Source organism: Condylura cristata, unplaced genomic scaffold, assembly GCF_000260355.1.
Source record: "Condylura cristata isolate star-nosed mole 26May11 unplaced genomic scaffold, ConCri1.0 scaffold00034, whole genome shotgun sequence".
Lineage (NCBI taxonomy): Eukaryota > Metazoa > Chordata > Mammalia > Eulipotyphla > Talpidae > Condylura > Condylura cristata.
In genome coordinates this window covers 15,087,298-15,111,287 of record NW_004567135.1, presented here as the reverse complement: position 1 = coordinate 15,111,287, position 23,990 = coordinate 15,087,298, and the positions used below count along the sequence as shown (strand labels likewise).

At 36.0% G+C, this 23,990-nt stretch overlaps 1 protein-coding gene across 1 annotated transcript in view; it reads left to right on the top strand.

Annotated features, from left to right (window-relative positions):
• The first annotated feature begins 3,628 nt into the window (after nt 1-3,628).
• The window catches only part of A2M (alpha-2-macroglobulin), a 36,092-nt gene continuing 15,730 nt past the window's right edge, over nt 3,629-23,990 (top strand). The window contains exons 1-18 of the mRNA XM_012732574.1: nt 3,629-3,823; nt 5,899-6,082; nt 6,669-6,828; nt 7,028-7,080; nt 8,388-8,408; nt 8,683-8,851; nt 9,302-9,386; nt 10,779-10,899; nt 11,573-11,687; nt 11,832-11,941; nt 12,807-12,968; nt 15,265-15,489; nt 15,733-15,796; nt 16,868-17,010; nt 17,565-17,714; nt 20,848-21,015; nt 21,523-21,631; nt 23,538-23,658. Of these exons, the coding sequence (XP_012588028.1) occupies nt 3,738-3,823; nt 5,899-6,082; nt 6,669-6,828; nt 7,028-7,080; nt 8,388-8,408; nt 8,683-8,851; nt 9,302-9,386; nt 10,779-10,899; nt 11,573-11,687; nt 11,832-11,941; nt 12,807-12,968; nt 15,265-15,489; nt 15,733-15,796; nt 16,868-17,010; nt 17,565-17,714; nt 20,848-21,015; nt 21,523-21,631; nt 23,538-23,658 (2,246 nt within the window). The 5' untranslated portion in view covers nt 3,629-3,737. The remainder of the gene's footprint in view (nt 3,824-5,898; nt 6,083-6,668; nt 6,829-7,027; nt 7,081-8,387; nt 8,409-8,682; nt 8,852-9,301; nt 9,387-10,778; nt 10,900-11,572; nt 11,688-11,831; nt 11,942-12,806; nt 12,969-15,264; nt 15,490-15,732; nt 15,797-16,867; nt 17,011-17,564; nt 17,715-20,847; nt 21,016-21,522; nt 21,632-23,537; nt 23,659-23,990) is intronic.

The window sequence follows — 23,990 nt, the reverse complement described above, 5'->3', positions numbered from 1 at the left end:
ATGATTATATTGAAGTTCTGTCACTCCTCCTGAGGATAATTCCTCAATCCACTTTGTTAATGCATCTAACCATGCATCCTAGGACTCTTTTCTCTAGGGATTATCATTCTTGATGCCACACTGTTCACTCTCCTGCTCATTTGAGTCTCCCACTCTAGGCATTTACAGAGCATTTCATTTAAACTCCTCCCTTCTCCTCCGTTCTTCTCCCCTTCCCTCCTCTTGAAGAAACCTTTCCCTCACCCCAACTCTGCGCCAAGTACTGCCCTATCTTCGTCTGCACTTCACACTCTGGGAAGCTGGCTCCAACTCCTCATATTCCCTTGCTCCTTCAGAAGTTGCAGTCAGGCTTCTGTCCAACCCCCACACTAAAACAGCTGGATTCCAATGTTCTCCTTGTCCCAATCCAGCTGAAAACTATTATCAATCTGTTATTTGATTTCTCAATGGCATCTGATATGTATGGCCAGAGATTTAGCAACAGCAATATTTACAGATCATCTTAGTAATTTATGATGTGGCACCAAATGAAGGTCATTACTGCCTCTTGCTTAAAGTAATCTTACAAATAATAATTCAGTTACTTCTTGTTTCTTAAAAGCAATTTGTTTGGTTACATTTTAAATCAACAATAATATCTTGAAATTTTGGAATGATTTCTTTATATTCTATATACTGTTAGCATCAATTGACATTAGTCAGCTTCTCTGACTAGTAAATATCTACTCTTAACCTCTTAAAATTCTCCCTTCGTTGGGACTCATATATCCACACTAGATGGATGGTGCTTTGTTCTGGTAGTATTTCTTCTATCTAGGTGTTCCTGCTCAATGTCTAGCTCCTTTCTCTTTTCATCACCATACCATACATGCATTTTCATCCTTTTCCAGGGGATTAGCACTCCACAATAAATTAATAAATCTCTAACTTACATACATAGGCCAGATCTCTGTAAACTAGCATTGGCCAAATTGCTTTAGCTTTGACCTATGATAAGAAATTTTCTATTTTCATTTGTCAGTCACAATGTAACACTGCAATTACATTTTCACAATGAAACTTTTACACTGTCACCTGGAACACGTATCACCTGAAACGCGTATGGTTAAGGACAAAGAAGATGGAGACAGAGACTGTGAGAAAAAAAAGAGAGAGAGAAATGACACTAGTTAGAATGCACGTTTTACTGCTCTGACGAAGATCTCAAAATGCAATGGCTTATATAGGTTATTTCTCTCACACATGAGAAGTTCAGGCTTTGGATGACTCAGGGACTCAGACTGTATCCAGACTGTTGTTATTTCTTCCTTTCTTCATTGTTTCCTTTTGATGGTCTACAACAGATGCTGTAACTGTGGTCACTACAGTACAGTGCAGCCAGTGGGAATCGAGAAAATGGCAACACAGAACCTTCTTTTTAAAATTATGGACCAAAAGTTGTATAAATCAGTTCCATTCACACCCCAATGCCCAGAATGTAATAATTTACCATGACAACCTTCAAACTTGTTATAAGAACAAAAATTTTTAGCTAGCAATCTGTGCTCAATTAAAACTCAGGAGCTCTCTTATTAAAGGCAAATTGGGAAGGAGTAACAGGAGAAAATCAACAGCTACTACTACTTACATCTGAAACAGGTGCTTCCCAAATCCCAAATATTCTTTTTGATATTGTATTTTCTATTATATTTTAGGTTTCATATTATACAATTCTGTTCATGACTTACTGATCATAACATCACACCTTACTATATAGCTATATTAGGTGTGGGGTTAGTGAGCATTTGAAATATAACTGGTCAAATTTGATGTGTTGCCAGTATAGAATCCATACCAGATTACAAAAGCTTAATAGAGAAGAAGAATGTAAAGTATCTCATTAACAAGTGTTATATTTTTCAAATGTTGAAATAATTTGTATATACTCAACCAAATAAAATACACTTTTAAAATTAAGGTAAATTTTCTTTTTCCTTATTAATGTGGCTAATAGAAATTTTAAAAGTACATAGGAAGCTCGCATTTTGTTTCTACTAGACCACACTGCTCTAAACTCTAGATTCAAGTGTTAAACTCCCTATGAATATAGGCACATGAATATTCCATAAGCTCTTTCTGATATTAGACTGTTTGCCTTTGCTACCCTCAACCCTTCTGTTTCCTTTCTGTTCTCATCTTCTACTTCTTCTATTTTATTCTATCAGTTCAAAGTAACACAATTCACTCAGCAACCATCCGGGGAAATTGAAAGCATATTCTCATTTATCCATCACATTCATATATTCTCTTCATTCTATGTTATTTTATCTCTTAAATATGATATAAATCTGTCATCCTCTTTCCAATCTCATTATGAATCCCTCAGTTCAATGCACCATCTATCTCTCCCCTATATAAAAGTATCAGTTCCCAAGCAGTGTCCCTGCCTCCGGACTGTCTCCTTCCAGATAGTCTTCTAAATTTCAGTGACTAATCCTTCCAGCAAACCAATCTGAGGAAATCACTCTGCTGATTATTCCCAAACACCTCAACAGTACTATTCCCAAACACGTCAATAGTACCAGCAGGTTCCCTTTGATTTGAGGCCAGTTTGCTCCCATACTCGTCTTGCGGAAAGGCAATTTCTCCATACCAAGTACTGTCCATTTCGCACTGCATCATGACAGTGTTCAGCTCCTGGGCCTTTGTGTGTACATCATGCCTTATGGTTAAGCACACTATTCATCTCCTCCTTTCCTCTCACTAACCACTGCTCATACATCAGAGTTTAATTCACATTTTGTTTTCCTTACATTTCCTTTTTCTGGCCCAAGTCTGTATTACATGCCCTTCTCATGTGTCCACAGAGCATCCTCAACTTCTCTGGTAGTAATGTTTGACTACTATTTCATTGCTTATTTATTTATCACTGAATGAATCGATGGATATAAAAATTAAAGGATGAATGAAATAACTGATATGATTTAAAGACTGGTGAAGAGGAGCATATTTAGAGGGTAGTAATGAAATCTGGTACAGTAGGTGGTAGACAATTGAACTCTTTGTTAGGCACTACAGATCAAAAGTCAAGGTTTTTTATTTTTGTTTTTGAAGTCTGACTATTTCTCCTGTCACAGTTAAACTTTCTCAATACAGGAAGATTATTTTCTGTTATCATCTTAGATAGCCTGGTTCTGTGACTGCAATCCAATAATATCCCTAAGGTCAGAAACCTATTAGTTTAATCCAATATCATTTCCATTAAAGATGACTGAATTCAGAAACTGCATCAGTACTTAAGATAGACATATCTAACAGAGGACTGCAGCACAGGACTTGTAGTGGAATATCTATTTAGAGCCTGGTCAGTGTTACTTAACTTGTAGCCTGCCTTGCCAACTATTCATGCAAAAGATGTGAGGAGTGCCATGAAAAGCACTGTGGGGAAATGGAAGGAGGAACAGAAAGAAGGGACTGAAAAGCCGATTAGCTGCTTTACAGCAAAACCCAGAGAAAGAGCAGTAGCAGGAATGTGGGTTTTCCCAGTCCAGGAATTCTATTTAGCCCCTGAGTGCAATGACCCCCCCAGACCCTTCAGAGACTTTTACTTTGTTTAGACACCTTGTGTGGGTGGAACTTCCTGTTTGCACAAAGAGGAGCATAAAGCCTAGTTGCTCTGAGGGGCATTTGGGACCAGAGCAATTACAGGGAGTAGGGTACATACAGCCTGGTCTCCTGAGGTTCCTTCTCCCTGCAGCATGGGGAAGAACAAACTCCTTCATCCAAGTGTTATTCTACTCCTTTTGGTTCTCCTGCCTAAAGATGCCTCAATCTCTGGAAAACCGTAAGTTTCACATATATAGCATAAACTTAAGAATTCTTTGCTTTGTTCCAGTCTCTCCTTTACACCAGTTATCTTTCCTATGAAATTGTCATTTGTTTCACTCAACGGTCTCTTCTAACTATGGGATTTTTATAAATCTGGCTTATTTATCCTTCTCTTATTCTTAACTATTTTTCTCCAACTCTCAGGATCTCTGAATCTCTAAATGTGTTAAGAAACACACAAAGTTTTTTAAAGAAATCAATTTAAAAATCCTTACATTTGTAATGATCTGCTTGAGGTCACACTATTTAGTCTTCTTATTTCCCTTTCTTAATTAGCTATCTTCAATTTTATAAAAAAGAGACAAACCTTTTCCTCAGTCAGGTATTACCATGTTATAGTACTGGAGCATAAAAATCTACTGGTGCCAAATAAAAGAACAATTTGAAATGCTTATGGTGGTATAGAGAAAACAAAGAAATCATGAAAGGACAGACAATCCTTTTGCAAATCATGTGGTGATGAGTTCTTTATTTCAACAAACTAAACAAGGATCTCAAGGAAATACCAATTGATGGATGATTAGGAGCAATTCTTGATAACAGGACCCTGATGATCTTTGTCGTGAAATGCAGGAGATGCAAGTAGCAATAGTTATGTAATTATTTACCGGTCATTTATCTACTTTTAGGTAAACAACTTTTTCGGTACTCACATATAAACAAACCAAATACAGTAACAGTACTGATGTTAGATCTTGTTTATTTCTTGCAATAAGTAATATCCACCCATGAATATAAAAATAGCTTTCTATTCTCATTAAAGATGTATTTCAAAAGCATTTTTACTTTATATCATATATATGACTACTAACTTGTAATATATTTCTTTTCTTTTCATCATTTGTGTACCTAAGATTTTTGAAGATAAGTCAACCGACAAGAAAATATTTAACATTTACAACTTCATGGTTGCATTAAATTTAATAGAGTTAAAGATAAATGTATATACCTATGTATATTACCTATATGTGTATATATACACTTATCTATGACTCTTAATAAAGCAGCCCACGTGTTCCATAAAACATTTTTGAAGCTTAAGAAGATTAGGATAAATTTATGTGTGGTAAAAATTTAAGGAAGAAAAAGGGTAAGATATAAAATTTCTGATCTTACAAAAAGAACATTTTGATGTATTTTTAAAGGTCACATTGGTTATCTTATCACTATGTTACTTCCAAGATTTCATCAGAAATTTATAAAACAGTAACCTATTTTAAATCAAAATATTATATTATCTTTGCTATTATTTAGACTTGTGATAAGAGATATTTACTTGAAAACATGTAAGTAGTGCATACTATCTGATTTTAGTTCTGTTTGAAAACCACAGGGTTAGTGAAACTATGTATAAGGTATCAGAACAGTTTCTGTTCTGCTCATGAGTTAATTAAGCCCAAAATTCAATCACTAGGAGGTGAATTTTGGGTGGAGTTACTGTCTAACCAAGAGCTGAAAGGCAAATATTTAAAATGCAAACATTCAGGGTTAGGTAACACATGAAGGTTCTATTAATTAGTTGCTTACCACAACTGAGACTTTAACCTAATGACTCACTATTTTGAAATCTCAGTCTGTACTGTAAAATGGCAGCAAGTATTATACTTGTTGTTCCAATTCCACAGGGATATTGAATATTCAATGAAAGTGTTGTAAACTGATTGATTTTTGTAGTATCTCACTTGAGTGAGAACTTGCTTGCTTTTAACAGCAATCCATAAGAAAATAAATTTACAACATGAATAAATGTAACTAACATTTTTACTGGAAGTAAGATGCTCCCACATTTGGGTTCTTTAAAAGTGAGATGTAGTTGTAAATTATAATCTATTTCAGGCTCACTTCAAATAAAACGTTCACTGTCCTGGCACTGATGATAGAAAGGAAGAGTTCTCACACATGACACTTAACGGGGATCATCCTCATGATCCCTGGTGCAGAACTAACCAGAGTGCAGTAGTGATGGAGTATAACGCTGCTGGTAGCAGAGTCTCGTCTACTACACTGCCCATTAACTGCTCCTCCATCCAGGCAGTACATGGTGCTGGTCCCCTCTCTGCTCCATGGTGGGACCCCTGAGAAGAGCTGCCTCCTGCTGAGCTACCTGAATGAGACAGTGACTGTGCATGCTTCCTTGGAGTCTGTCAGGGAGAACAGGAGCCTCTTCACTGACCTAGTGGCAGAGAAGGACCTATTCCACTGTGTTTCTTTCACTGTGAGTATAACAGTTTGACTCAGTCTATTTGTTTCTATTGGTCAGGGTTATAAGATCTAGAATTCAGTCAACAGGCTTTGAGAGGCTGGCAAAGATTTTAGGGGAAAAATTTAATGTATTGACTAAATAATTAAAGAAGCAGGGCATGAAGTTCCAATAGTAGGAACTAAATATTTATAGGCATATTAAAAATCAACTTAATGATCAAAGAAAAATTCCTATTATCCAGAAAAAAAATGGCAGTGTATACTACTGAAAAAGAAAATATTACATTTCCTTAAAATTAAAGTAGATAAAAATGTAGCAGAATAGGCCAAGTGTTCAACATAAGCCCCCTATGGTAATATGACGCATCACCCATACTATAACTCTCTTCTATCTTATGTTCTGCTTCCCCATTTGTAAAATGACAGTTAATTCTAGTCATGCCAGCTTTCCCTGATGAGGATGTGGGAGTGAAATTTTATATATATACGTGTGTGTGTGTGTGTAAACTGCAAGGGCAAGAGCTCTTGGAAGTGGCACAGGTGATGGAGAGGACACTTGAGAGACTAAATGCACGCTCAGGATCCCTTCTATATTTCAGGTTCCAGCATCTTCATCCAGTGAGGAGGCAATGTTCTTCACCATACACGTGAAAGGACCAACTCAAGAATTCAAGAGGCGGACCCTAGTGGTGGTGGCAAAGAAAGAGAATCTGGTGTTTGTCCAGACAGACAAACCCATCTACAAACCAGAGCAGACAGGTAAGAAAAGGCCTACAGTAAGGACAACTTCAAAAAGGGAAGATCACCTTTCCCCGTGTATTCCTCAGTCAAAGGCCCTACAACAATGGGGCCCTACAAAACTCTAATAAGGAATCCTACAATTCCTTAATGTTTTGTTGTATAGATCTGCAGGCCTGTTTAAGGTTTTTAGGATTCATGTAAAATATTTCTGTTTCAGTGCAGTTTCGTGTTGTTGTGTTGGATGAGAATTTTCACCCCCTGGATGAGTTGGTGAGTCTTCTGACATCTATCTAGAATCATTATTATGTGCACAAATAGGGTGGAAGCCTATTTCTGGTATTAGGGGTGGACCAGGAAGACAAACAACCTGGTATCAATAACAATAATTTCTGGCATTACCGCAGTGCAAGATCTTCCTTTAAAACTGAATCCCAAGTCAAAAGAACAGTTAATTCTTTCTGAGTATTGGTACTTAGTTGTCACATAATTAAATTTTATAGCAAGTTCTCAATTAGGCAAATAGAAAAATATACAAGTAATAGCCTAAGCAAACAAGCAATCTCAAAAATTCTGAATTTTCTCAAACACATCTTCTATAAAGGAACATGAGTGTAATAAATATTGAAATATTTGTTCTTCAAGACTAACATGAAAGTTATTAGAAAAATGATTTTGAGTATATTGCTGACATCAAACCAGTCTTAATTTTCTTCTCCCACAGTCTATTCCTCTACCACATTTTCTTATCTAAAGAGGTAATTTTTTTTCCCCTCTGGTTCCTATGGCAAGAGTTTAGGACATAATCTTCACTTCTCTTTCTCTTACAACTATAGCCACTTCACCAAACAATCACATTAACTTGAAACATAACAAGACTATTTCTTATCAAGTGTTCTGGCCAAATCACCTCTAACCTAAACCACTGACTGGATAACTTGAAACTGGCCTCCTACTTTCTAATTTTTCTCCCCTTTCTAAAATCAGACACCTCATTCATCACTCTCACCAGCTTAACCTTGCTTTATTTTATTTCTTGGCACTTATTACGACCTGTTAAATTTATATATATTTCATGTATACATCTCAAATATATAAGTAAGTTAAATATATGTTAATTATATATGTCAAAGTATTATCATACATGTATCAATGTGTGTAAAACATTACCACAGATATGACAAACGTGTCTATGTGCATATATAGGTACTTAATAACTACTATTCAATATGATTAAATATTGAACTTTTCCTAGAACTACCTAAGAAATCTGTGACCGATCTTAATATATGGATCTGAGTATGATTATTTATAATTCCATTAACATTTATTTCCAATCTATAAAATTTTCATAGAAAAGGAGCTCATTTTCCCATTCCTAAGAAATGGCAGTGCACATATTAATTTGTTGCTAATGGTATAATAACTTTTTAACACTACTTATGAGTTGGTTATAATTAATAATACCTGGAAAATCTGTGTGTTACTACAAAGAGAATTATTTTACATAAACTTGCTTATAGATCAGAATTGGGAATATTTCAAAGCAATTCTAAACTCTTTTCCCTTTTGCCTTACAGCTTCCACTTGTGTACATTGAGGTAAGCAATGTGAAAGACATAATTACATATAATTATGGTTAAAAGCCATAATTATACATAAAGCAATAAATTAAGGGGAATTTTTCTTATTTGAGAGGCTCTTACAATATCCCAGAAACCTGCCAGAGGAAGATTTCAAACTCATGTAGTACTAGATGTAGTTCATGTCTGCTTCCAACCATGTCCTTTATGAATAACATGAGTTTCTATACATTTCCTTCATTGTCTCTAATTCTCTAAGGTCTTTTCTAAGTTACAATTAATGCATTCATAGGACCCCAAAGGAAATCGCATCACCCAATGGCAGAACCTCAAGTTAGAGAATGGTCTCAAGCAACTGGCCTTTCCTCTCTCCTCAGAGCCCTTTCAGGGCTTGTACAAGGTGGTAGTACAGAAGGCATCAGGTGGAAGAACAGAGCATACCTTCACCGTGGAGGAATTTGGTATGGATTATAGAAAATCATGGAACATTTCTCCTTAAACTTCTAGTGCCTGGAATTGGAGCTTATTTGACATCCTTCCATTTCCCATGGGTTGAGATTTGGCTTGGAATAGAAACAATCCTACCTACTAACCCCAATGAGGACCATCTATGAGTCATAAATGGAATTTTGTATAGCTTGATTATTTTTTGTAGCAATTTTTAATTTCCACAGAAAGGTAAAACACTCCTATTTTAGTGGAGTCTGTCATATTTCATTAAGGTCACAGTAATCTGAAGTAGTCCCTCAACCAGAATCTCCACTTGAGACTAAGATAGATATATGGGAGAGTACCTTAACTTTTCTTATTCCCAAAATATTATATAGGAAATTGTTATAGAGAACATCAAAATATTAATTCCCTCAAGAATTGAAAACTAATCACCAGCTTCCTTTATCTCCAATGATCAGTGCTTCCCAAGTTTGAAGTGCAAGTAACAATGCCAAAGATAATCACCATCTTGGAAGAAGAGGTCAATGTGTCGGTGTGTGGCATGTGAGTTTATGTGTTTTAAATCTTTTAAAATGAATCATTCAAAAGAGACTCACCATTTGAGATGTTTGGGTAATGGGTCTAAGAACAGTGGCAGCACAAATATTTGTTCTGGGCCAAAGACTCAGCTAAAGAGTGAGTATATTCCACATATGCTCAGTAGGTGTGACCCCATCTTTAAACGTTCTCCATCTCCAGAACTTTCCTTTTATGTTGCTTTTTTATTTTTCCTCCTTATTTTCTTCTATGTCTGTACCAACTTTTTTATAACTACAGTGGGGCAGATAACTGTTTCTAAAGATGTTATGCTACTAGGATTGATTCTGAACATAACAAAACCACACAAGCATGCACACACACACATATACAGACACATAAAGGTGATAATGATGAAAGGTTGCGATTTTCCTGTCACCAGGTTGTAGATAAAACGCAATTATCCACAGACCATTTACCTCACTTTCACACAGGGAAAAATAGCTTAGATTCAAACTTGCAGAGATAGGCATTGTACCAAAATCTCAATTAACTCACGTTCTACCAAAGTCATGTCACATACCTCTATGCACAGACATGTTTACTGAAGAGATTGAATCTTATGTCTCAGTATGGTCCTTCTCAACCTTGAAAGTGCATGTTTCTGGGATCTTATTCTCCCATCTCCAGTCAGCCAGCAGTAGCAAGAACAGAAGGAGCAGGCAGAACTCTTACTCCTAAGTCCCACCTAAAGAACATGTCGGAATGCACCCACTATTCACCTAAGTCCTTAGCCCAGAACAATCTCAGAGTAATGGCCACCAAAGTCACACTCACATGTAACTGGCAGACCAATACTCTTGCAAATATAGACAATACAGGAGATTTTAAATAGGGAAGGAAAAAATGTCTTCAAAAACACAGCAATTGTCAATGGCATATTTATGACAATCTCATTTTATACAAAATAAATAAATAAAATTCTATACAGTAGAGCTGCTACACATGGGGAGAAGATGATGAAATGAGCAATACCACTGTATTAACAGTTTGTATTTCCAGGTAGAATTGAGGGTGTTTATTTCTTTTCTTTTTTGTTGTTGTGCTAGTATTTGTCCCCCTTCAGAACAAGGTGTAACTTTGGTAATAAGAAAGCCTTTAAGATGAAAGTAAAAATTACAAATTAAGGGGGAAAAAGATCTGATAAATGAAGATTGTAGTAGATTTCAGCATTTTACACTGGAGATTTCTAAAAAGAAGGGTTTTGCTTATTTTACTTGCCCCCAACACTGTGAGAGCACTACAAAGGTAATAGTTAAGTACAGAAAGTGAATATACTGCAGTTAAAGAGTATAAATAGGTAGGAAGTGTAGATATTCAACGTCTACTTTGATTCATTTGGAAATATCCTTATAACAGATACACATATGGAAAGCCTGTCCCAGGACATGTGACTCTGAGCATGTGCAGGAAGTATCTCAGCCCTAACAACTGCTTTGGTAAAGAGTCACGGGCTACATGTGAGAAATTCAGTCAGCAGGTAGGTGGATAACTGACCCCTTCTAGTAACTAACACCAAAAGCATTGCTGATTAAACACTGGGTTACACCGTGGAACTAACTGATTGCTCAGTGAAAGAGCAATCTGTAAGAAAATTCTATTTTATATTAGCTATTATAACTTTTTAACATCAGTGACTTAGGTCAATAGAAATTATTTCTTGCAATTTTTCATTGTATGTATGCTAGAAGAACCTAGAATGATGCAGTTTAGCCATCTCTAATACCAGGCATCCTAAGTCTCCATGCTTGGAAAGGGAGTTGACTTTGTTCTCATTCTATGAGACTATGACATATCCTTGTGTATCACATGATCCCACCTACACATCAAGGAAGTAGAGTCCCTAGATGGTGACCACTTCGCAGTCATAGTTATATTCTGAGGGAGGGAAGTCAAAATTTGGTGAAGAGTAAACTACCTGCTATAATACAATTACCCAGTGTTAATGTATCTCGTTCACTCTATAGACTATCAAATACTAAGGGATAAACCTGCCATTTACAAACTACAGTGCTGTGAAATGTAATAATAACTAATCCCTCCAGAATATTTATGGTACTATCATCATTGAAAATTCCTAGGTTATGTAATCCCAAAAAATCTCACCACTGATCTAATACAATGTTTTTGTATTTTATTTTATCACCTCATAGCTAAATAGCCAGGGCTGTTTTTCTAAGCAAGTGAAAACCAAGATTTTCCAGATGAAGAGACAAGAGTATGAAATGAAACTTGAAGTGGAGGCCAAGATCCAAGAAGAAGGAACAGGTTTGTGTACTACATGAGTATGGGCCAAAGAAACAATAGACACTGATTTATTTCCTTTGCCAAATTATGAAATGGGAGGAGGTAGTATCAGAAGTTCAAGGAGATCATCCTTCCCAAACAGAACATTTTTTCTTCTTTTTTCAGAGGTGGAATTAATTGGGAAAGGGTCCAGTGAAATAACAAGAACCATAACCAAACTCTCATTTGTGAAAGTGGACCCCTACTTTAGACAAGGGATCCCCTTCTTTGGGCAGGTAAATAGTTTTTCAATTCATTAATCAAACTGTAATATCACCTAATAAATACAACATACTCTTTCACTGAAAAAGAAGAACCACAATTGTATGTTTCTCCTCATTGTACATGCGGCCCAAAATCCGAACCACCTCAGATCTTGCCAATTAACTACAAATACTAATCCAACTTGCCAGTTTTGCTTCTTTTTACCAAAAGTAGCTGACACTGAAAAAGAAACAGCATCTTTGAAATCTGCTCTGGACATGCCATCTGCTGAATCAATACTGTGATTCTTCTCAATTTTACATTTTTCATATGGAAATTGTCTCATAAAAAATCTGCCCTCGTTCCAAAAGGTTAAAAATCTAGGCAGAGAAGCAGCTATTCAGAAGCACAGGAAACAATGCATTAACAACTGTATACTTGCATTCTTATGCTTCAGAGCACTAATCCATACAATCACAGAGTTCAGTTTCTCTTATTGTGTGATGTGTGTTCTGTGATACTCTAAAAGTTATATGTACTTTTAAATACTTTTAAATAGCACTTCTAAAATTCCAACAATACATTTTTCAGGTCTACTGTTTCCCAGTTATCTTCATCATTCTATCCCTTTAAACAGCTTTATTTTTCTTCTTAGAACTGATTACTACTAAGTAAGTAAATATAATTTATGCACTTAGTTAGCATGGACTTCTTTTAATAGTTTGTAAGCTCTATGATGGGAGGAACTTTGTTTTGTTTACCATACATAGCCTCAATCCTTCAAACCATATCCACTGTAAAAAGACACATTCGTTAAATGTTTGCAATAAATGAGCATGTCTAGCAACTATTAGAGAATATCGATCATGCAACTGAGCCACAGCTTTTAACTCTCAGGTGCGTCTAGTGGATGGGAAAGGTCTCCCCATGCCAAATAAACTCATCTTCATCACAGCAAACGAAGCAAAGTATAATGCCAATGCTACCACTGACGAGCACGGTCTGGTACAGTTCTCCATCAATACCACCAAAGTTTTGGGAACCTCTCTCACCATCAGGGTAAGTTTACAAAGGAATTACCAATGATGGGAAGAGCCCTGGAAAAAAAGGTTGCAACCTAAAAGTGATGACATTTCAAAGTTATGTTTAGTTTAATGGAGATAAAAGAGCTAGAAATTAGAAACCTATTTAAGGTCAACATTGGAAAAGTTTATTAACATTGTCAGTACAATGTTATGGTGTTTAAGTGTGGATTTTACTTGTGCACTGCAGAGAATGTAAATGGCGCAACTTCTATGCAAAACAGTATAGCAGTTTTCTCAAAAAATTAAAAACAGAATTAACCATATGATTCACTAATCCCTTTTTTGTCATATATCTGAAGGACTTTAAAACAGGGCCTCAAAAGGATATTTACATGTCCATTTTCATAGCAGCACTACTCACAATACCACTGTAGAACAGTGCAACATGAGTAATTATCTTCAGGTTGCTGTTAAGTATTAAATAAGATAACACATGTTAAATCACTAAATAACTCCCTAAATAACTAAATAACTGTTAAATATTGTAACAGTAAACTCATTTTTAACATCCTTGGAGTATAATATCAAATATATATACTTTATAAATTGTTATTTTATTTTTTATCCCACTATTCCAATTTTCTCCAGAGTTTTGCCCAAAACAATACTACTTTATATAGTATACAGTACTTGATTCATCTATAAAGATATAGATAAGAAGTTTTTATATCACAATAGATTTTCAATCAGGTTAGGAGGTTACATATAAATATGAAAAGGAAATAAATAATATACTTTATTCAGTTTTATACTGTAAAATTTTAATCCTCTAACACTCAAAACTAAATGTTCATTTATTTAATCAAGTGCCTTGAATGATTTCTATACTGTGGGTTATGTGATAATCCTAAAAATTAAAATATTACTTTAAGACTCCCTTCCATGATGACATATACTATTAATATTAGTTGACATCTAAACAGTGTTATGCATGCACAAGGATTCTTATCACTTGGGAAGTGAAGTTGATGGTACAGGAAGCCAGGAAAGAACAATTTCTTTTTTGTTGTTAATTATTTTATAACAGTTTATTTTTACATCATTTTGTACATTTTTTTTCCCATCTCAATTGTAATCCCCGCAGGTTTCCCATCACCAAGTCACCCGTGTGCCATCACCATAATCCCGTGCACTTCTCTCCCCACCCCCCCTTTTTTGATCCCATTCCCCACTCCACCCCCACAAAATGTCTCTGGTATATGGTTGTTCATTATTTTTGTTATTTTCTCGCCTGGCCCATTATACTCCTGCTATGAGTGAAACCATCCGGTATTTTTCTTTCTCGGAAAGAACAATTTCTATGTGAAAAAATAGTTAAAATAAAACTCTAATAGGACCTATGAAGCTTAAGACTCCAGAACTTCAGGAAGCATTAAAAAAAAGTCAGCCCTGGAGGCTTCCCTGGTGGTGCAAGGGTTTATGTATCAGCAGTATGAAGCTATCGACAGCCACTGCAGCATCAGTTTGATCCCAGTCAGGGAGCTGACCTACATGGCACAGCAGACCTTGCCTGTCTGGATTGCTCTGCTTCCCACTCTGTCTCTGGTGAATCTTCTTACCACCACTGCCCCGCACCTCTGGCCTACACCCCAGCTCTTGCATGTATACATAAATAAAACTTAAAAAAAAAAATGTCAGCCTAGAATAGTCCAAGGGACATCTGATGACTACTACAATGGGGAAAAGCTCTCTAAACTCATCATATCTGATTACATACTATACCAGTACAGTTAGGGTTCAAACTATAGAGAAAGACAAGTGACTAGTATAGATAGAATAGTATAGTATAGATAATGGTAGACTTCAGTTAATTTACCAGCTCAACTCTTACACTAATGCTGCTTGCAGAAAGTGCTCTCAAAACCTTAAGTTTGCAATATTACATTTAATTATAATACCTACTTGAAATTCATTTACTTTCTCAAACAAAATTCTTCAGTATTTGGAGGTTTTTTTGTCTCCTCAATGAATTTTCATAGTTCCAGTGTTTCTGTTTGTGTAGGAAAGATGAAAAAGATATGTCAAGCAAGTTAAGTGGAGCAAGTGATTCCTCTTGTATACTTCAGAAGTATAAATATCACCCAAAGAGTCTTTACATTGTAAAGGCACAAATCAGGCCTGCTGTATAAACAAGTTAAATAAGGATCCTTTTCTCTCGCTTTTTACAATGGAGCAAAAGATTCTGAGTCCTAGTTAAGGATAAGTATAGTTTATGATAACATTAATTTTTACAGCATATAATCTATAATATTGTTTTTCTAATTCATCAGGTCAAACACAAAGATCACAGTCCCTGTTATGGTTACCAATGGCTGTCAGAAGAACATGAGGAAGCTTATCACACTGCTAATCTTGTATTCTCCCTAAGCAAGAGTTTTGTCCACCTTGAACCCATGCCTGAACTGCCTTGCGGCCAAACCCAGAAAATCCAAGCACAATATATTCTGAATGGACGGGTCCTGCAGGGGCTGAAGGAGCTCACATTCTATTATCTGGTGAGAAGCAGGCCCCTGTACTGACTGGTCTCTAGCCAAGCCTCCCTATAAGACAAGGAATTAAGGAACTCTTTAGACGTCACTACTGTGCCTTCTTACCCATGTTCCTTCTGAAAGTGACTTCTTTCATGCTAGGTATTGTGAGCCAGAACTAGATGAAATAAGCTTATCACATGGAGAAAAAGACTTAGGGTAAGATCTCTATCAAGTATATTTGATTCCTTTTTATTTCCTTTTTTGCAGATAATGGCAAAGGGAGGCATTGTCCAAACTGGAACTCATATACTGCCTGTGGAGGAGGGAGACAGTGAGTATATCCATAATTTCACAATTCTGCCCCACCCCAATCCATGCAATCATACACTGCAGAAATACCAGGAAGAGTTTCAAATAGAGATCATTCCATTTCACCCCAATAAAGAAACTGAGGTGAAAGCAATAATGTTTCTTTTTTCCATCCTTTATCAAATATTTCTTTTGTTTTCCTTTTAAATAGTCTATCTTGATTATTTAAAATGCTTTTGTTGTTTTGTAATCGATGCTTACTCCAAATTTTCAAACCACAAGTTTCCTTTGGTCTTCTCAAAGTGACATCTCAAAATTTTTTAGAAATGAGATGGTAAAATGCTGGAGTATCATACACTTATTAGGTCTTGTGTTGAGTCAATTTATATCTATATATTGTTAATTCCCTTTTGACTTATGAAGAGTTAAATTGGGTAATTCATTCAATGAATTGGACTGTCCCCATGAATAAATGTTGATTAAGATAAACCTCTGAAGGTTTCTATTATTCTAAGGGTGTCTAAAGGTCTCTACTAGCAAACTATTAGTAAAACTATACTTACTTTTGCTCCCTCTTCATAACACAGAAACACCATAGTAGACTTACAGAACCTCCAAAGAAACTACATGAGTATCAAGAAATAACTTCCAAAGGAGCATAGTAAAAAGAAAAAAACACGAGTTCATAGAAGGTTAAAGAGGATTTAAGTATAAAATGTACTCAGCTCTTCCTATATCTCACAACTTCAGATTCCATTATATCTCTTCTCTAGTGTGAAGTCCAGATCAAATGATAGTCATGTAGAAGAATCTTAAGTAGTATTAGAATGTTGTTATATAAGTAAGCGAAAGCTTATCAGTGAGAAATCATATGACTTATGAGAGAAGAAAGGGCTTTGATAAGGTTTTCCTTAAGTAAGAGTTCTAAGAGGTAACAACACTTAATTACATCTGTTTAGTGTATCTATTGTGTCTACTGATAGAACATTAAACAGACCATACTCCTAAACTGGCTTTGTGTGACTGAAAAATTCACTACAGTCCTGGGGAAACATCTAACCCATAATCGCTTCTTAAACTTTCTGTGCTCCAGTGAAAGGCCAGTTTTCTGTGTCAGTCCCCGTGGACTCCAACATCGCTCCCATCGCACGACTGCTCATATACACTATTTTACCTGATGGGGAAGTGATTGGGGATTCTGCAAAATATGAGGTTGAAAATTGTCTAGCCAATAAGGTGAGTGCTTTATGTCATAAAGTTGTCAGCATCTAAGACTAAAGTTACTATTGTCATGAATTAGTCTCCACAGGCAAACACTGGAACAAAAAGGGTAAATGAACTTCCTAGAGATTTTCAGTCAGGAGTGGCAGAATCACACTTACAAGTCATTTCACTTTAATTCCTAGTGCAAAATTCTGATGCACTGTCTCTTACCACATGGTACAATTCAGAGCATCTTGTTGACTTCTTTTAATGGAATATTGGGGAAATATGTATGCATGTTTTTAAGACTACTAAAAAGCCCACATTAAACAAGAATATCTAGAAATAACTGCATTCCATCCAGAGTTAATGAGCATCACACCATCTATCAAAAGCAAAAATGGCATCTCAAATTTAATAACAGAATAATTCGGTATCACCATAATGGCTCAATTAATTCTTCTTCTTTAGGTTCCAACAAAACCAAAGAGACTATGCTTTGAGTGTGATATGTTATAAACATTCAGAAATGTTGTTGAGTGCCTAAAGCAGATTTGTCTTTCTGCCCTCTCTTCCCAATTCCACAGGTGGATTTGAGCTTCAGCCCAGCACAGAGTCTCCCGGCCTCACACGCCCTCCTGCGAGTCATGGCTTCTCCTCAGTCCCTCTGCGCCCTCCGTGCTGTGGACCAGAGTGTGCTGCTCATGAGTCCTGAGACAGAGCTCTCTGCAGCCTTCGTGAGTTCTCATCAGTTTCAGGGGTTAGCAAAGGCCCCTAGGAGGAGGAAGAGTGATCAGAGCCAGGAGAAAAGCCTAATAAGAAAAATAGGATCTATTAAAATTATATTTATCTAGAAGTTAATGGGTTTCCGTTTCCTTCTTGGTATTACTTGTGCCTTGTCCTGTAAGTTCTGAAAGGTTGAGTCCTTACTGTCATGAATCTTGAGATATTTCTTCTTTTAATCCATTTGTTGCTCAGTAGTATATTGTTCAGCTTCCATATGAGAAATTTTTCCTGCTTTATTGTTGTGGTTCATTTCTAGTTCAATATAATTGTGGTCAGAGAAGATGCTTAGTATAATTTCAGTCTTCATAAATGTATAAGGCTCATCTTGTGACCCAATAGTGGTCAAATCTGAAGAATGGCCCATGTGTATCCACCTTTTGGGGGTCATGCATTATAATTGTCTGTTAAGCCTATGTGATCTGATTCTTTGTTTAGGGCTACTGTGCCCTTATTTTTTTTGCCTGGTTGATCGACTGTCCACTGGTGAAAGTTGGGTTTTGCAGGCACCAGTCAAGAATGTGTTTTAACCAATGGCTCTTTTCAGATTTGCTCGTAATTGCCTTATATGTTTATGGGCCTTCATTTCATACACACATATTGAAGAATGTTATGTCTTCTGATGTTTTATTTCCTTAATTATTATAGTATATATACCTGCTTTTATTATCTTTCTTACTGTGTATCTTTTTTTTCAGCTAGAAGTATGGCTATACCTCTCTTCTTTTGGGCCCCATTTGCTTGTAGGATTGTTTCCAACCCTTTATTCCTTAATTCTATGTTCATCTTTGGAGTTCAGGTGCATTTCTGGGGACAGCAGAAAGTTGGATGTTTTCTAATCCAACCACTCTGTTTTCAATTGGTGAATTCAGTCCATTTACATTTAAAGTGGTTTTGAGTATATAAAAGTCCGCTAATGTCATTCTGTCCTTGTTCAGTTATTGTGGAAGTTTTTCTCTTACTTAAATGAGAGCTCCTTTCAACATTTCTTGGGGCAGAGATACAGTATTTGCAAATTGCTTTGGCTTCTGTTTGTCTGAGAGACCATTATTTCTCCCTCATATCTGAAGAATCTGGCATAATAAAATATTCTTTGATGGCAGTGTTTACACTTTAAGTATTTTGATTATATCATTCCATTCTCGCCTTGCCCACAGTGTTTCTTTAGAGAAATACAATGATCAGTGTTCTTTTATAGGTTATATGCTTCTCCTAAACCAATAGTCCCCTTATCTTAAGTTCTTAGAAGTTTTACTACCAGATGCATTGGTGTGGGTCTCCTCTTTCGGTATCCTACTGCTTTTTAGCTTCATGGATTAGTATGTTTAATTCCTTCTGTGGGTCTGGGAAGGTTTCCTCTATTATTTCTTTATGTTCTGTTTCCTTTTCTCTTTCTTTCCCCTCAGGGATACCTCATTATCTTACATTTTTCTATTTCCTCGTGGAGTCAGATTAATTCGGGAAGTGTTTCACTTTTCTCTCTTTGTAACTCTTCTTAACCACCTGGATTCTTCATGTATCATCATCTTCAAGGTAACTGCTTTGGTCTTCCACTTGATCTATTCTACTTCCATACCATTTCCCAGAATTTATCTCTTCTGATGATTTACATCCTGCATCTCCATTATTTTCTTATTTAAAGCTTCAATTTCAATGTTCCATTCATTCATTTTATTCAGGACATTCATGTGTTTATGAATTTTCTTGTACATCTTTGATCAGTTTTTCTGTTTTTCTTTTTAATTTCTTTATCATGCAATTTTTAATTCTATATCCAATAGAAAGAAAAGACCTGTCATGTCTTTGTCATTGGGCTCTGGAGTTTTGTCATGTGTGAATACTCAGGTTGCTGGTTATGATCCTTCTTCCTCTATTATTTACTTTCTGAATATTAAGGATGCAGAGCTTCTACCTTCCCAGTAGACGGGCTCCACAAAAGAGCACTAACCTGTAATTTGGTGTGAGTGGAGCACAGAGCTCCTGAAAGTGCTGTGTGGTCTTGGCTCAGCTCATACCTGTGTCAGTGCCCTCTGGGTCTCTGCACGCTGCAGTTTGTGGGCTGGACCCCGTGCAACCCCAGTGCATTCCAATGCGACCTCACTGTAGCCACTCAGTCCTGCAACAGCCCACTCCTGAGGGAAATGCAGAGGGTGAGTGGGCCTGAGGGAAATGCAGAGGGTGAGTGGGCCATATCTTTCAGAGCTCTGTCTTGCTCGCTAGAGGGCCTGGCTGCTTGGCTGCCCTAGCACTCATGCCTGAATCTTCAATGGGTAGGTTCCAGCAATCAGCTTTGCCTTCCCTTGGGCATATGTATGAACCACCTCCTCCTCCTCCACTCACCCCTTTGCTTCCTTAAGTTGAATTTTCTCTGCATTTCCCCTGTCATAGTCAGCACTGGCCCCATGCGATCATTAGGCACTCACGCTTTGGGGTTCTTTGGGTTCTGTACCTATCTGGACTTCAGAGCAAAGCAAGGAATTTCCACTGATGCCATCTTCCCAACAAGTTCCTCATTGTCAAAAAGTTTTAAATTCCTATGAATATAATACAGTACACCTATCAATATTTTATGTCTCTCTTACTCTCCCTTCAAATGAATCTGAAAGGATCATTTCCAGTATGTTACAATTTTACATAATGTTGGAAGATTTGGAGTATTCTATTCCCATGAATGATACCTGGGACATACTATCCTATCTTATATAGAAGATATATACTTACTCATGTGTTTGGCCATTAGCTATATTACATGCAAGCTGCATCAGTAAAATGAAACAGTTCCTATGAGGTAGAGATATAACTATCATTCCAAAGTCTCAAATATAGTAGGTCTTGATTTCTCTTAATTAATTTTAAGTCATTCTAGTAGAGTCTGGTGTTTGCCTCTGAACTGTACCAAAGTTATCATTACCCTTGCTTAGATGAGAATGTTTTGTTTTCTTTCCCCAATTTGTTAAACATCTTTAAAAAAAATTTCTATAAGTTATCTAAGCAATGGAGGTATTCAAAGAAAGTTGATAGTGATTAATTTTTTTCTCTTAAGAAAAATATGCTATAAATAAGTTTGGCCTTCTTCCCTTTGTACAGGTTTATAACCTGCTACCAGTAAAGGATCTCGATGGTTTCCCTGAGAGTTTGAATCAACGGGAGAAAGATGATAGAGAGTGTATCAATCACCAAAATGTCTATATCAATGGAATAATGTATTCTCCAATATCAAATACAAATGAAAAAGATATGTATAGCTTCCTACAGGTAAATTAGTTATATAGTAGGTCGTCACTCTTAAAGGTCACAAAATATTACATAATGAAAAAAATATCTATTGTAATGCCTTCACATCATTAATTGAGGGTAAAGTCAAGGAACTTACCAATAGTAGCAGATCTGCTAATAGCAAGAAAGCTAGAACTGGAACTTTTGGGGCTTATTAAACAATTTTCTTCTTTTTACTGAAATTTACTGTCATGTGATATTTCAAATATCATGTGTATAAAATAACTGTTGAAAGGGTTTTTAAAACAGAGTAAAATTACTTCTGTAAGTATACTAATATTCTTTTGACAGATATGAACATTAAAAGTTCAATATTAAGCTAACTGGATTATTTGCTAAAGTCAATAAAAAGAAGTATATGTATATACATATATGTACATGTATATATATGTATACATGTACATATATGTATATGTGTGTGTATATATACACACACATATATTTAATAGTATTTATGTACTGATTAGGTGATATTTCTTTTAACAGGATATGGGCTTAAAGGTATTCACCAACTCAAAGATTCATAAACCCAAAGTATGTTCAGAGCCTCAACATTATATGATGCCGGTATCTCAAAGACTGTTAGCTTCTCCAGGTAAAAAAAAAAAAACAATAAAAATGTTTAATATGATGTGCCAAACATAAAGTTTCCTTTAAAGAAAAATGCAGATAAATAAAAAAGGATTTGTGGTTCAAATATGTTAAGGTCTTATAGCTATACAAAATTTTATAAAATTTCTTTTTTTTTATTTTGTGGTTTTGTATTTATTTGCTTTCTCCTTTCAGGTATAGTGCCGCAAAATTACCACCACCAATTCACCCATGCACCATCACCATAGTTCCTTGTATAAACACATTCCTTCCCCTGTTTTGGTCCATTCTTCCACTTCTCCCCTGCAATGTATCTCCAATTAATAGCTGACTGCTAATTTGAGGATTTTTTTATTATCATTTTTTCCTGGCCCCTTATTTGCTTCACCTACACTCCTCCTGTAAGTGAAACTATCCAGTATGTTTCTTTTTTCTTCCTTCTTATTTCACTGAACATGATCCCTTCCAGCTCCATGGTGCTGCAAATGGCATGAATTTGCCTTTTGGATTGCTGAATAATATTCTATTGTGTGTTTATACCACATCTTCTTAATCCAGTCATCTATTTTGGGGCATTTGAGTTGTTTCCATATCTTACCTATTGTAAATAGTGCTACAATAAACATCGAGGGGCAGGTATCATTTTGAATTAGTGTTGTTGTGTCTTTTGGGTAGTTCCTAGGAATGAAATTTCTGGGTCATATGGGTCATATAAACATTTTTAGTAGTCTGAGGAATCTCCACACAGTTCTCCATAGTAATTGGATCAGTCTGCAAGCCCACCAACAGTGTAGGACGGTTGCTTTTTCACCACATCCTCACCAACATTTGTTGTTGCTAGTTTTTTTAACATGTGCCGTTCTCGCTGGTATAAGGTAGTATCTCATTGTGGGTTTGATTTTCATTTCCCTGATTACAAGTGATGTTGAACATATTTTCATTTATCTGTTGACCATTTGCATTTCCTCTTTGGAGAGGTGTCTTTTTAGCTCTTCTGCCCACTTTGTGACTGCATTGTTTGTTGAGTGGTATGAGACCTTCCTAGAGTCTCTTATCATAGTACTGTGTACAAAAATTTTCTCCTAATCAGGAAAGTCTCTTTGTTTTGGTTAATCTCTCTTTTGCTTTACAGAAGCTTTTTAATTTGATATACTCCAAGCTGCTCATCTTTTCCTTCATTTTCTTTGCTTTGAGGGATATAATTGAGTACAAGCAAGAATGTGTCAAAAATTAAGGAAAACATTCAGTGAGAATTAATAAACTATATGGAATTTAAATCAACTTACTGTAAATTTTATCATTATTTATATAGTTTATAACCCTTTAGCAGTAAGATTTACAGTTAGTCTATCTATGTAAGTGTGTGTGCACAATTTTTTTTTTACTGGAACATCAACTAACAGAAAGTAAATAAGATAAGAGATCCTAACTCTGATCTTCTGAAAAACTTAAGAATAACAAATCTTTCTTTTCCTTGACCCTGTAGCACCTGTAAACTGTTTTTCAAAGTCACTGTCATGATGCCTGGGTATAGTTTTCCTTTGCTCCCACAGAGGAACACACTAAATGGAAAATTTGACTCCTGTCCTCCTTCAGCCCCTCTACTTTGTACAATGTGAAGTAATCACAGGGGATTTTTTTCTGCCCCACAGACAATCCAAGTTCTCCTCCTGTATCTAGTTCTCTATGTGCCCTGCTTATGTTTCTCTCCCCTTGCTCAATTCAGCCTTGTCCCAGTACTTCAGAATTCAGCTAAAATATTACTCCTCAAAGATTTCTCTTAGTACCCATCCAGTCTTTCCTGGTTCTTAACTGAGTCATTATCTGTTATTTCTTTTGTAGTATGTATTACAATTTCTTATAGCTTTATCCTTTTTTTCATTGTTTGTCTCCTCCCTCATCCAACATAGTCTCAGCTGAATTGCGAACAGCTGGTGAGTTTATGAACATGATACATATTTCGGAGCCTCTCACAGAGACCGTGCGGAAGTACTTCCCTGAGACGTGGATCTGGGATTTGGTCGCGGCAGAGTAAGTAACTTCCCTACACAGAAGATGTAACAATATAGAGCCCTCACAATTTTCAATTCTTAGTTTATTTTTTTAATATCCAATTATTTCTTTTAGACACACTGCTATTCTCAGGAGAGGTTTAACTAAATATCTCTTATAAAGTTTGACCTAATTACAACACAGCTAAGAAATTTTGCATAAATTTAATACTAAAATTTCTAGAAAATAGGCTTAGTACTAAAAATAACACATGATAACACCTATAAGAGATTTTTATTGACAAAAATCTTGAATTAAACACAGAATCAGTCAAGACAACAATATACAGTAGCAGTAGAATTAAAAATTAT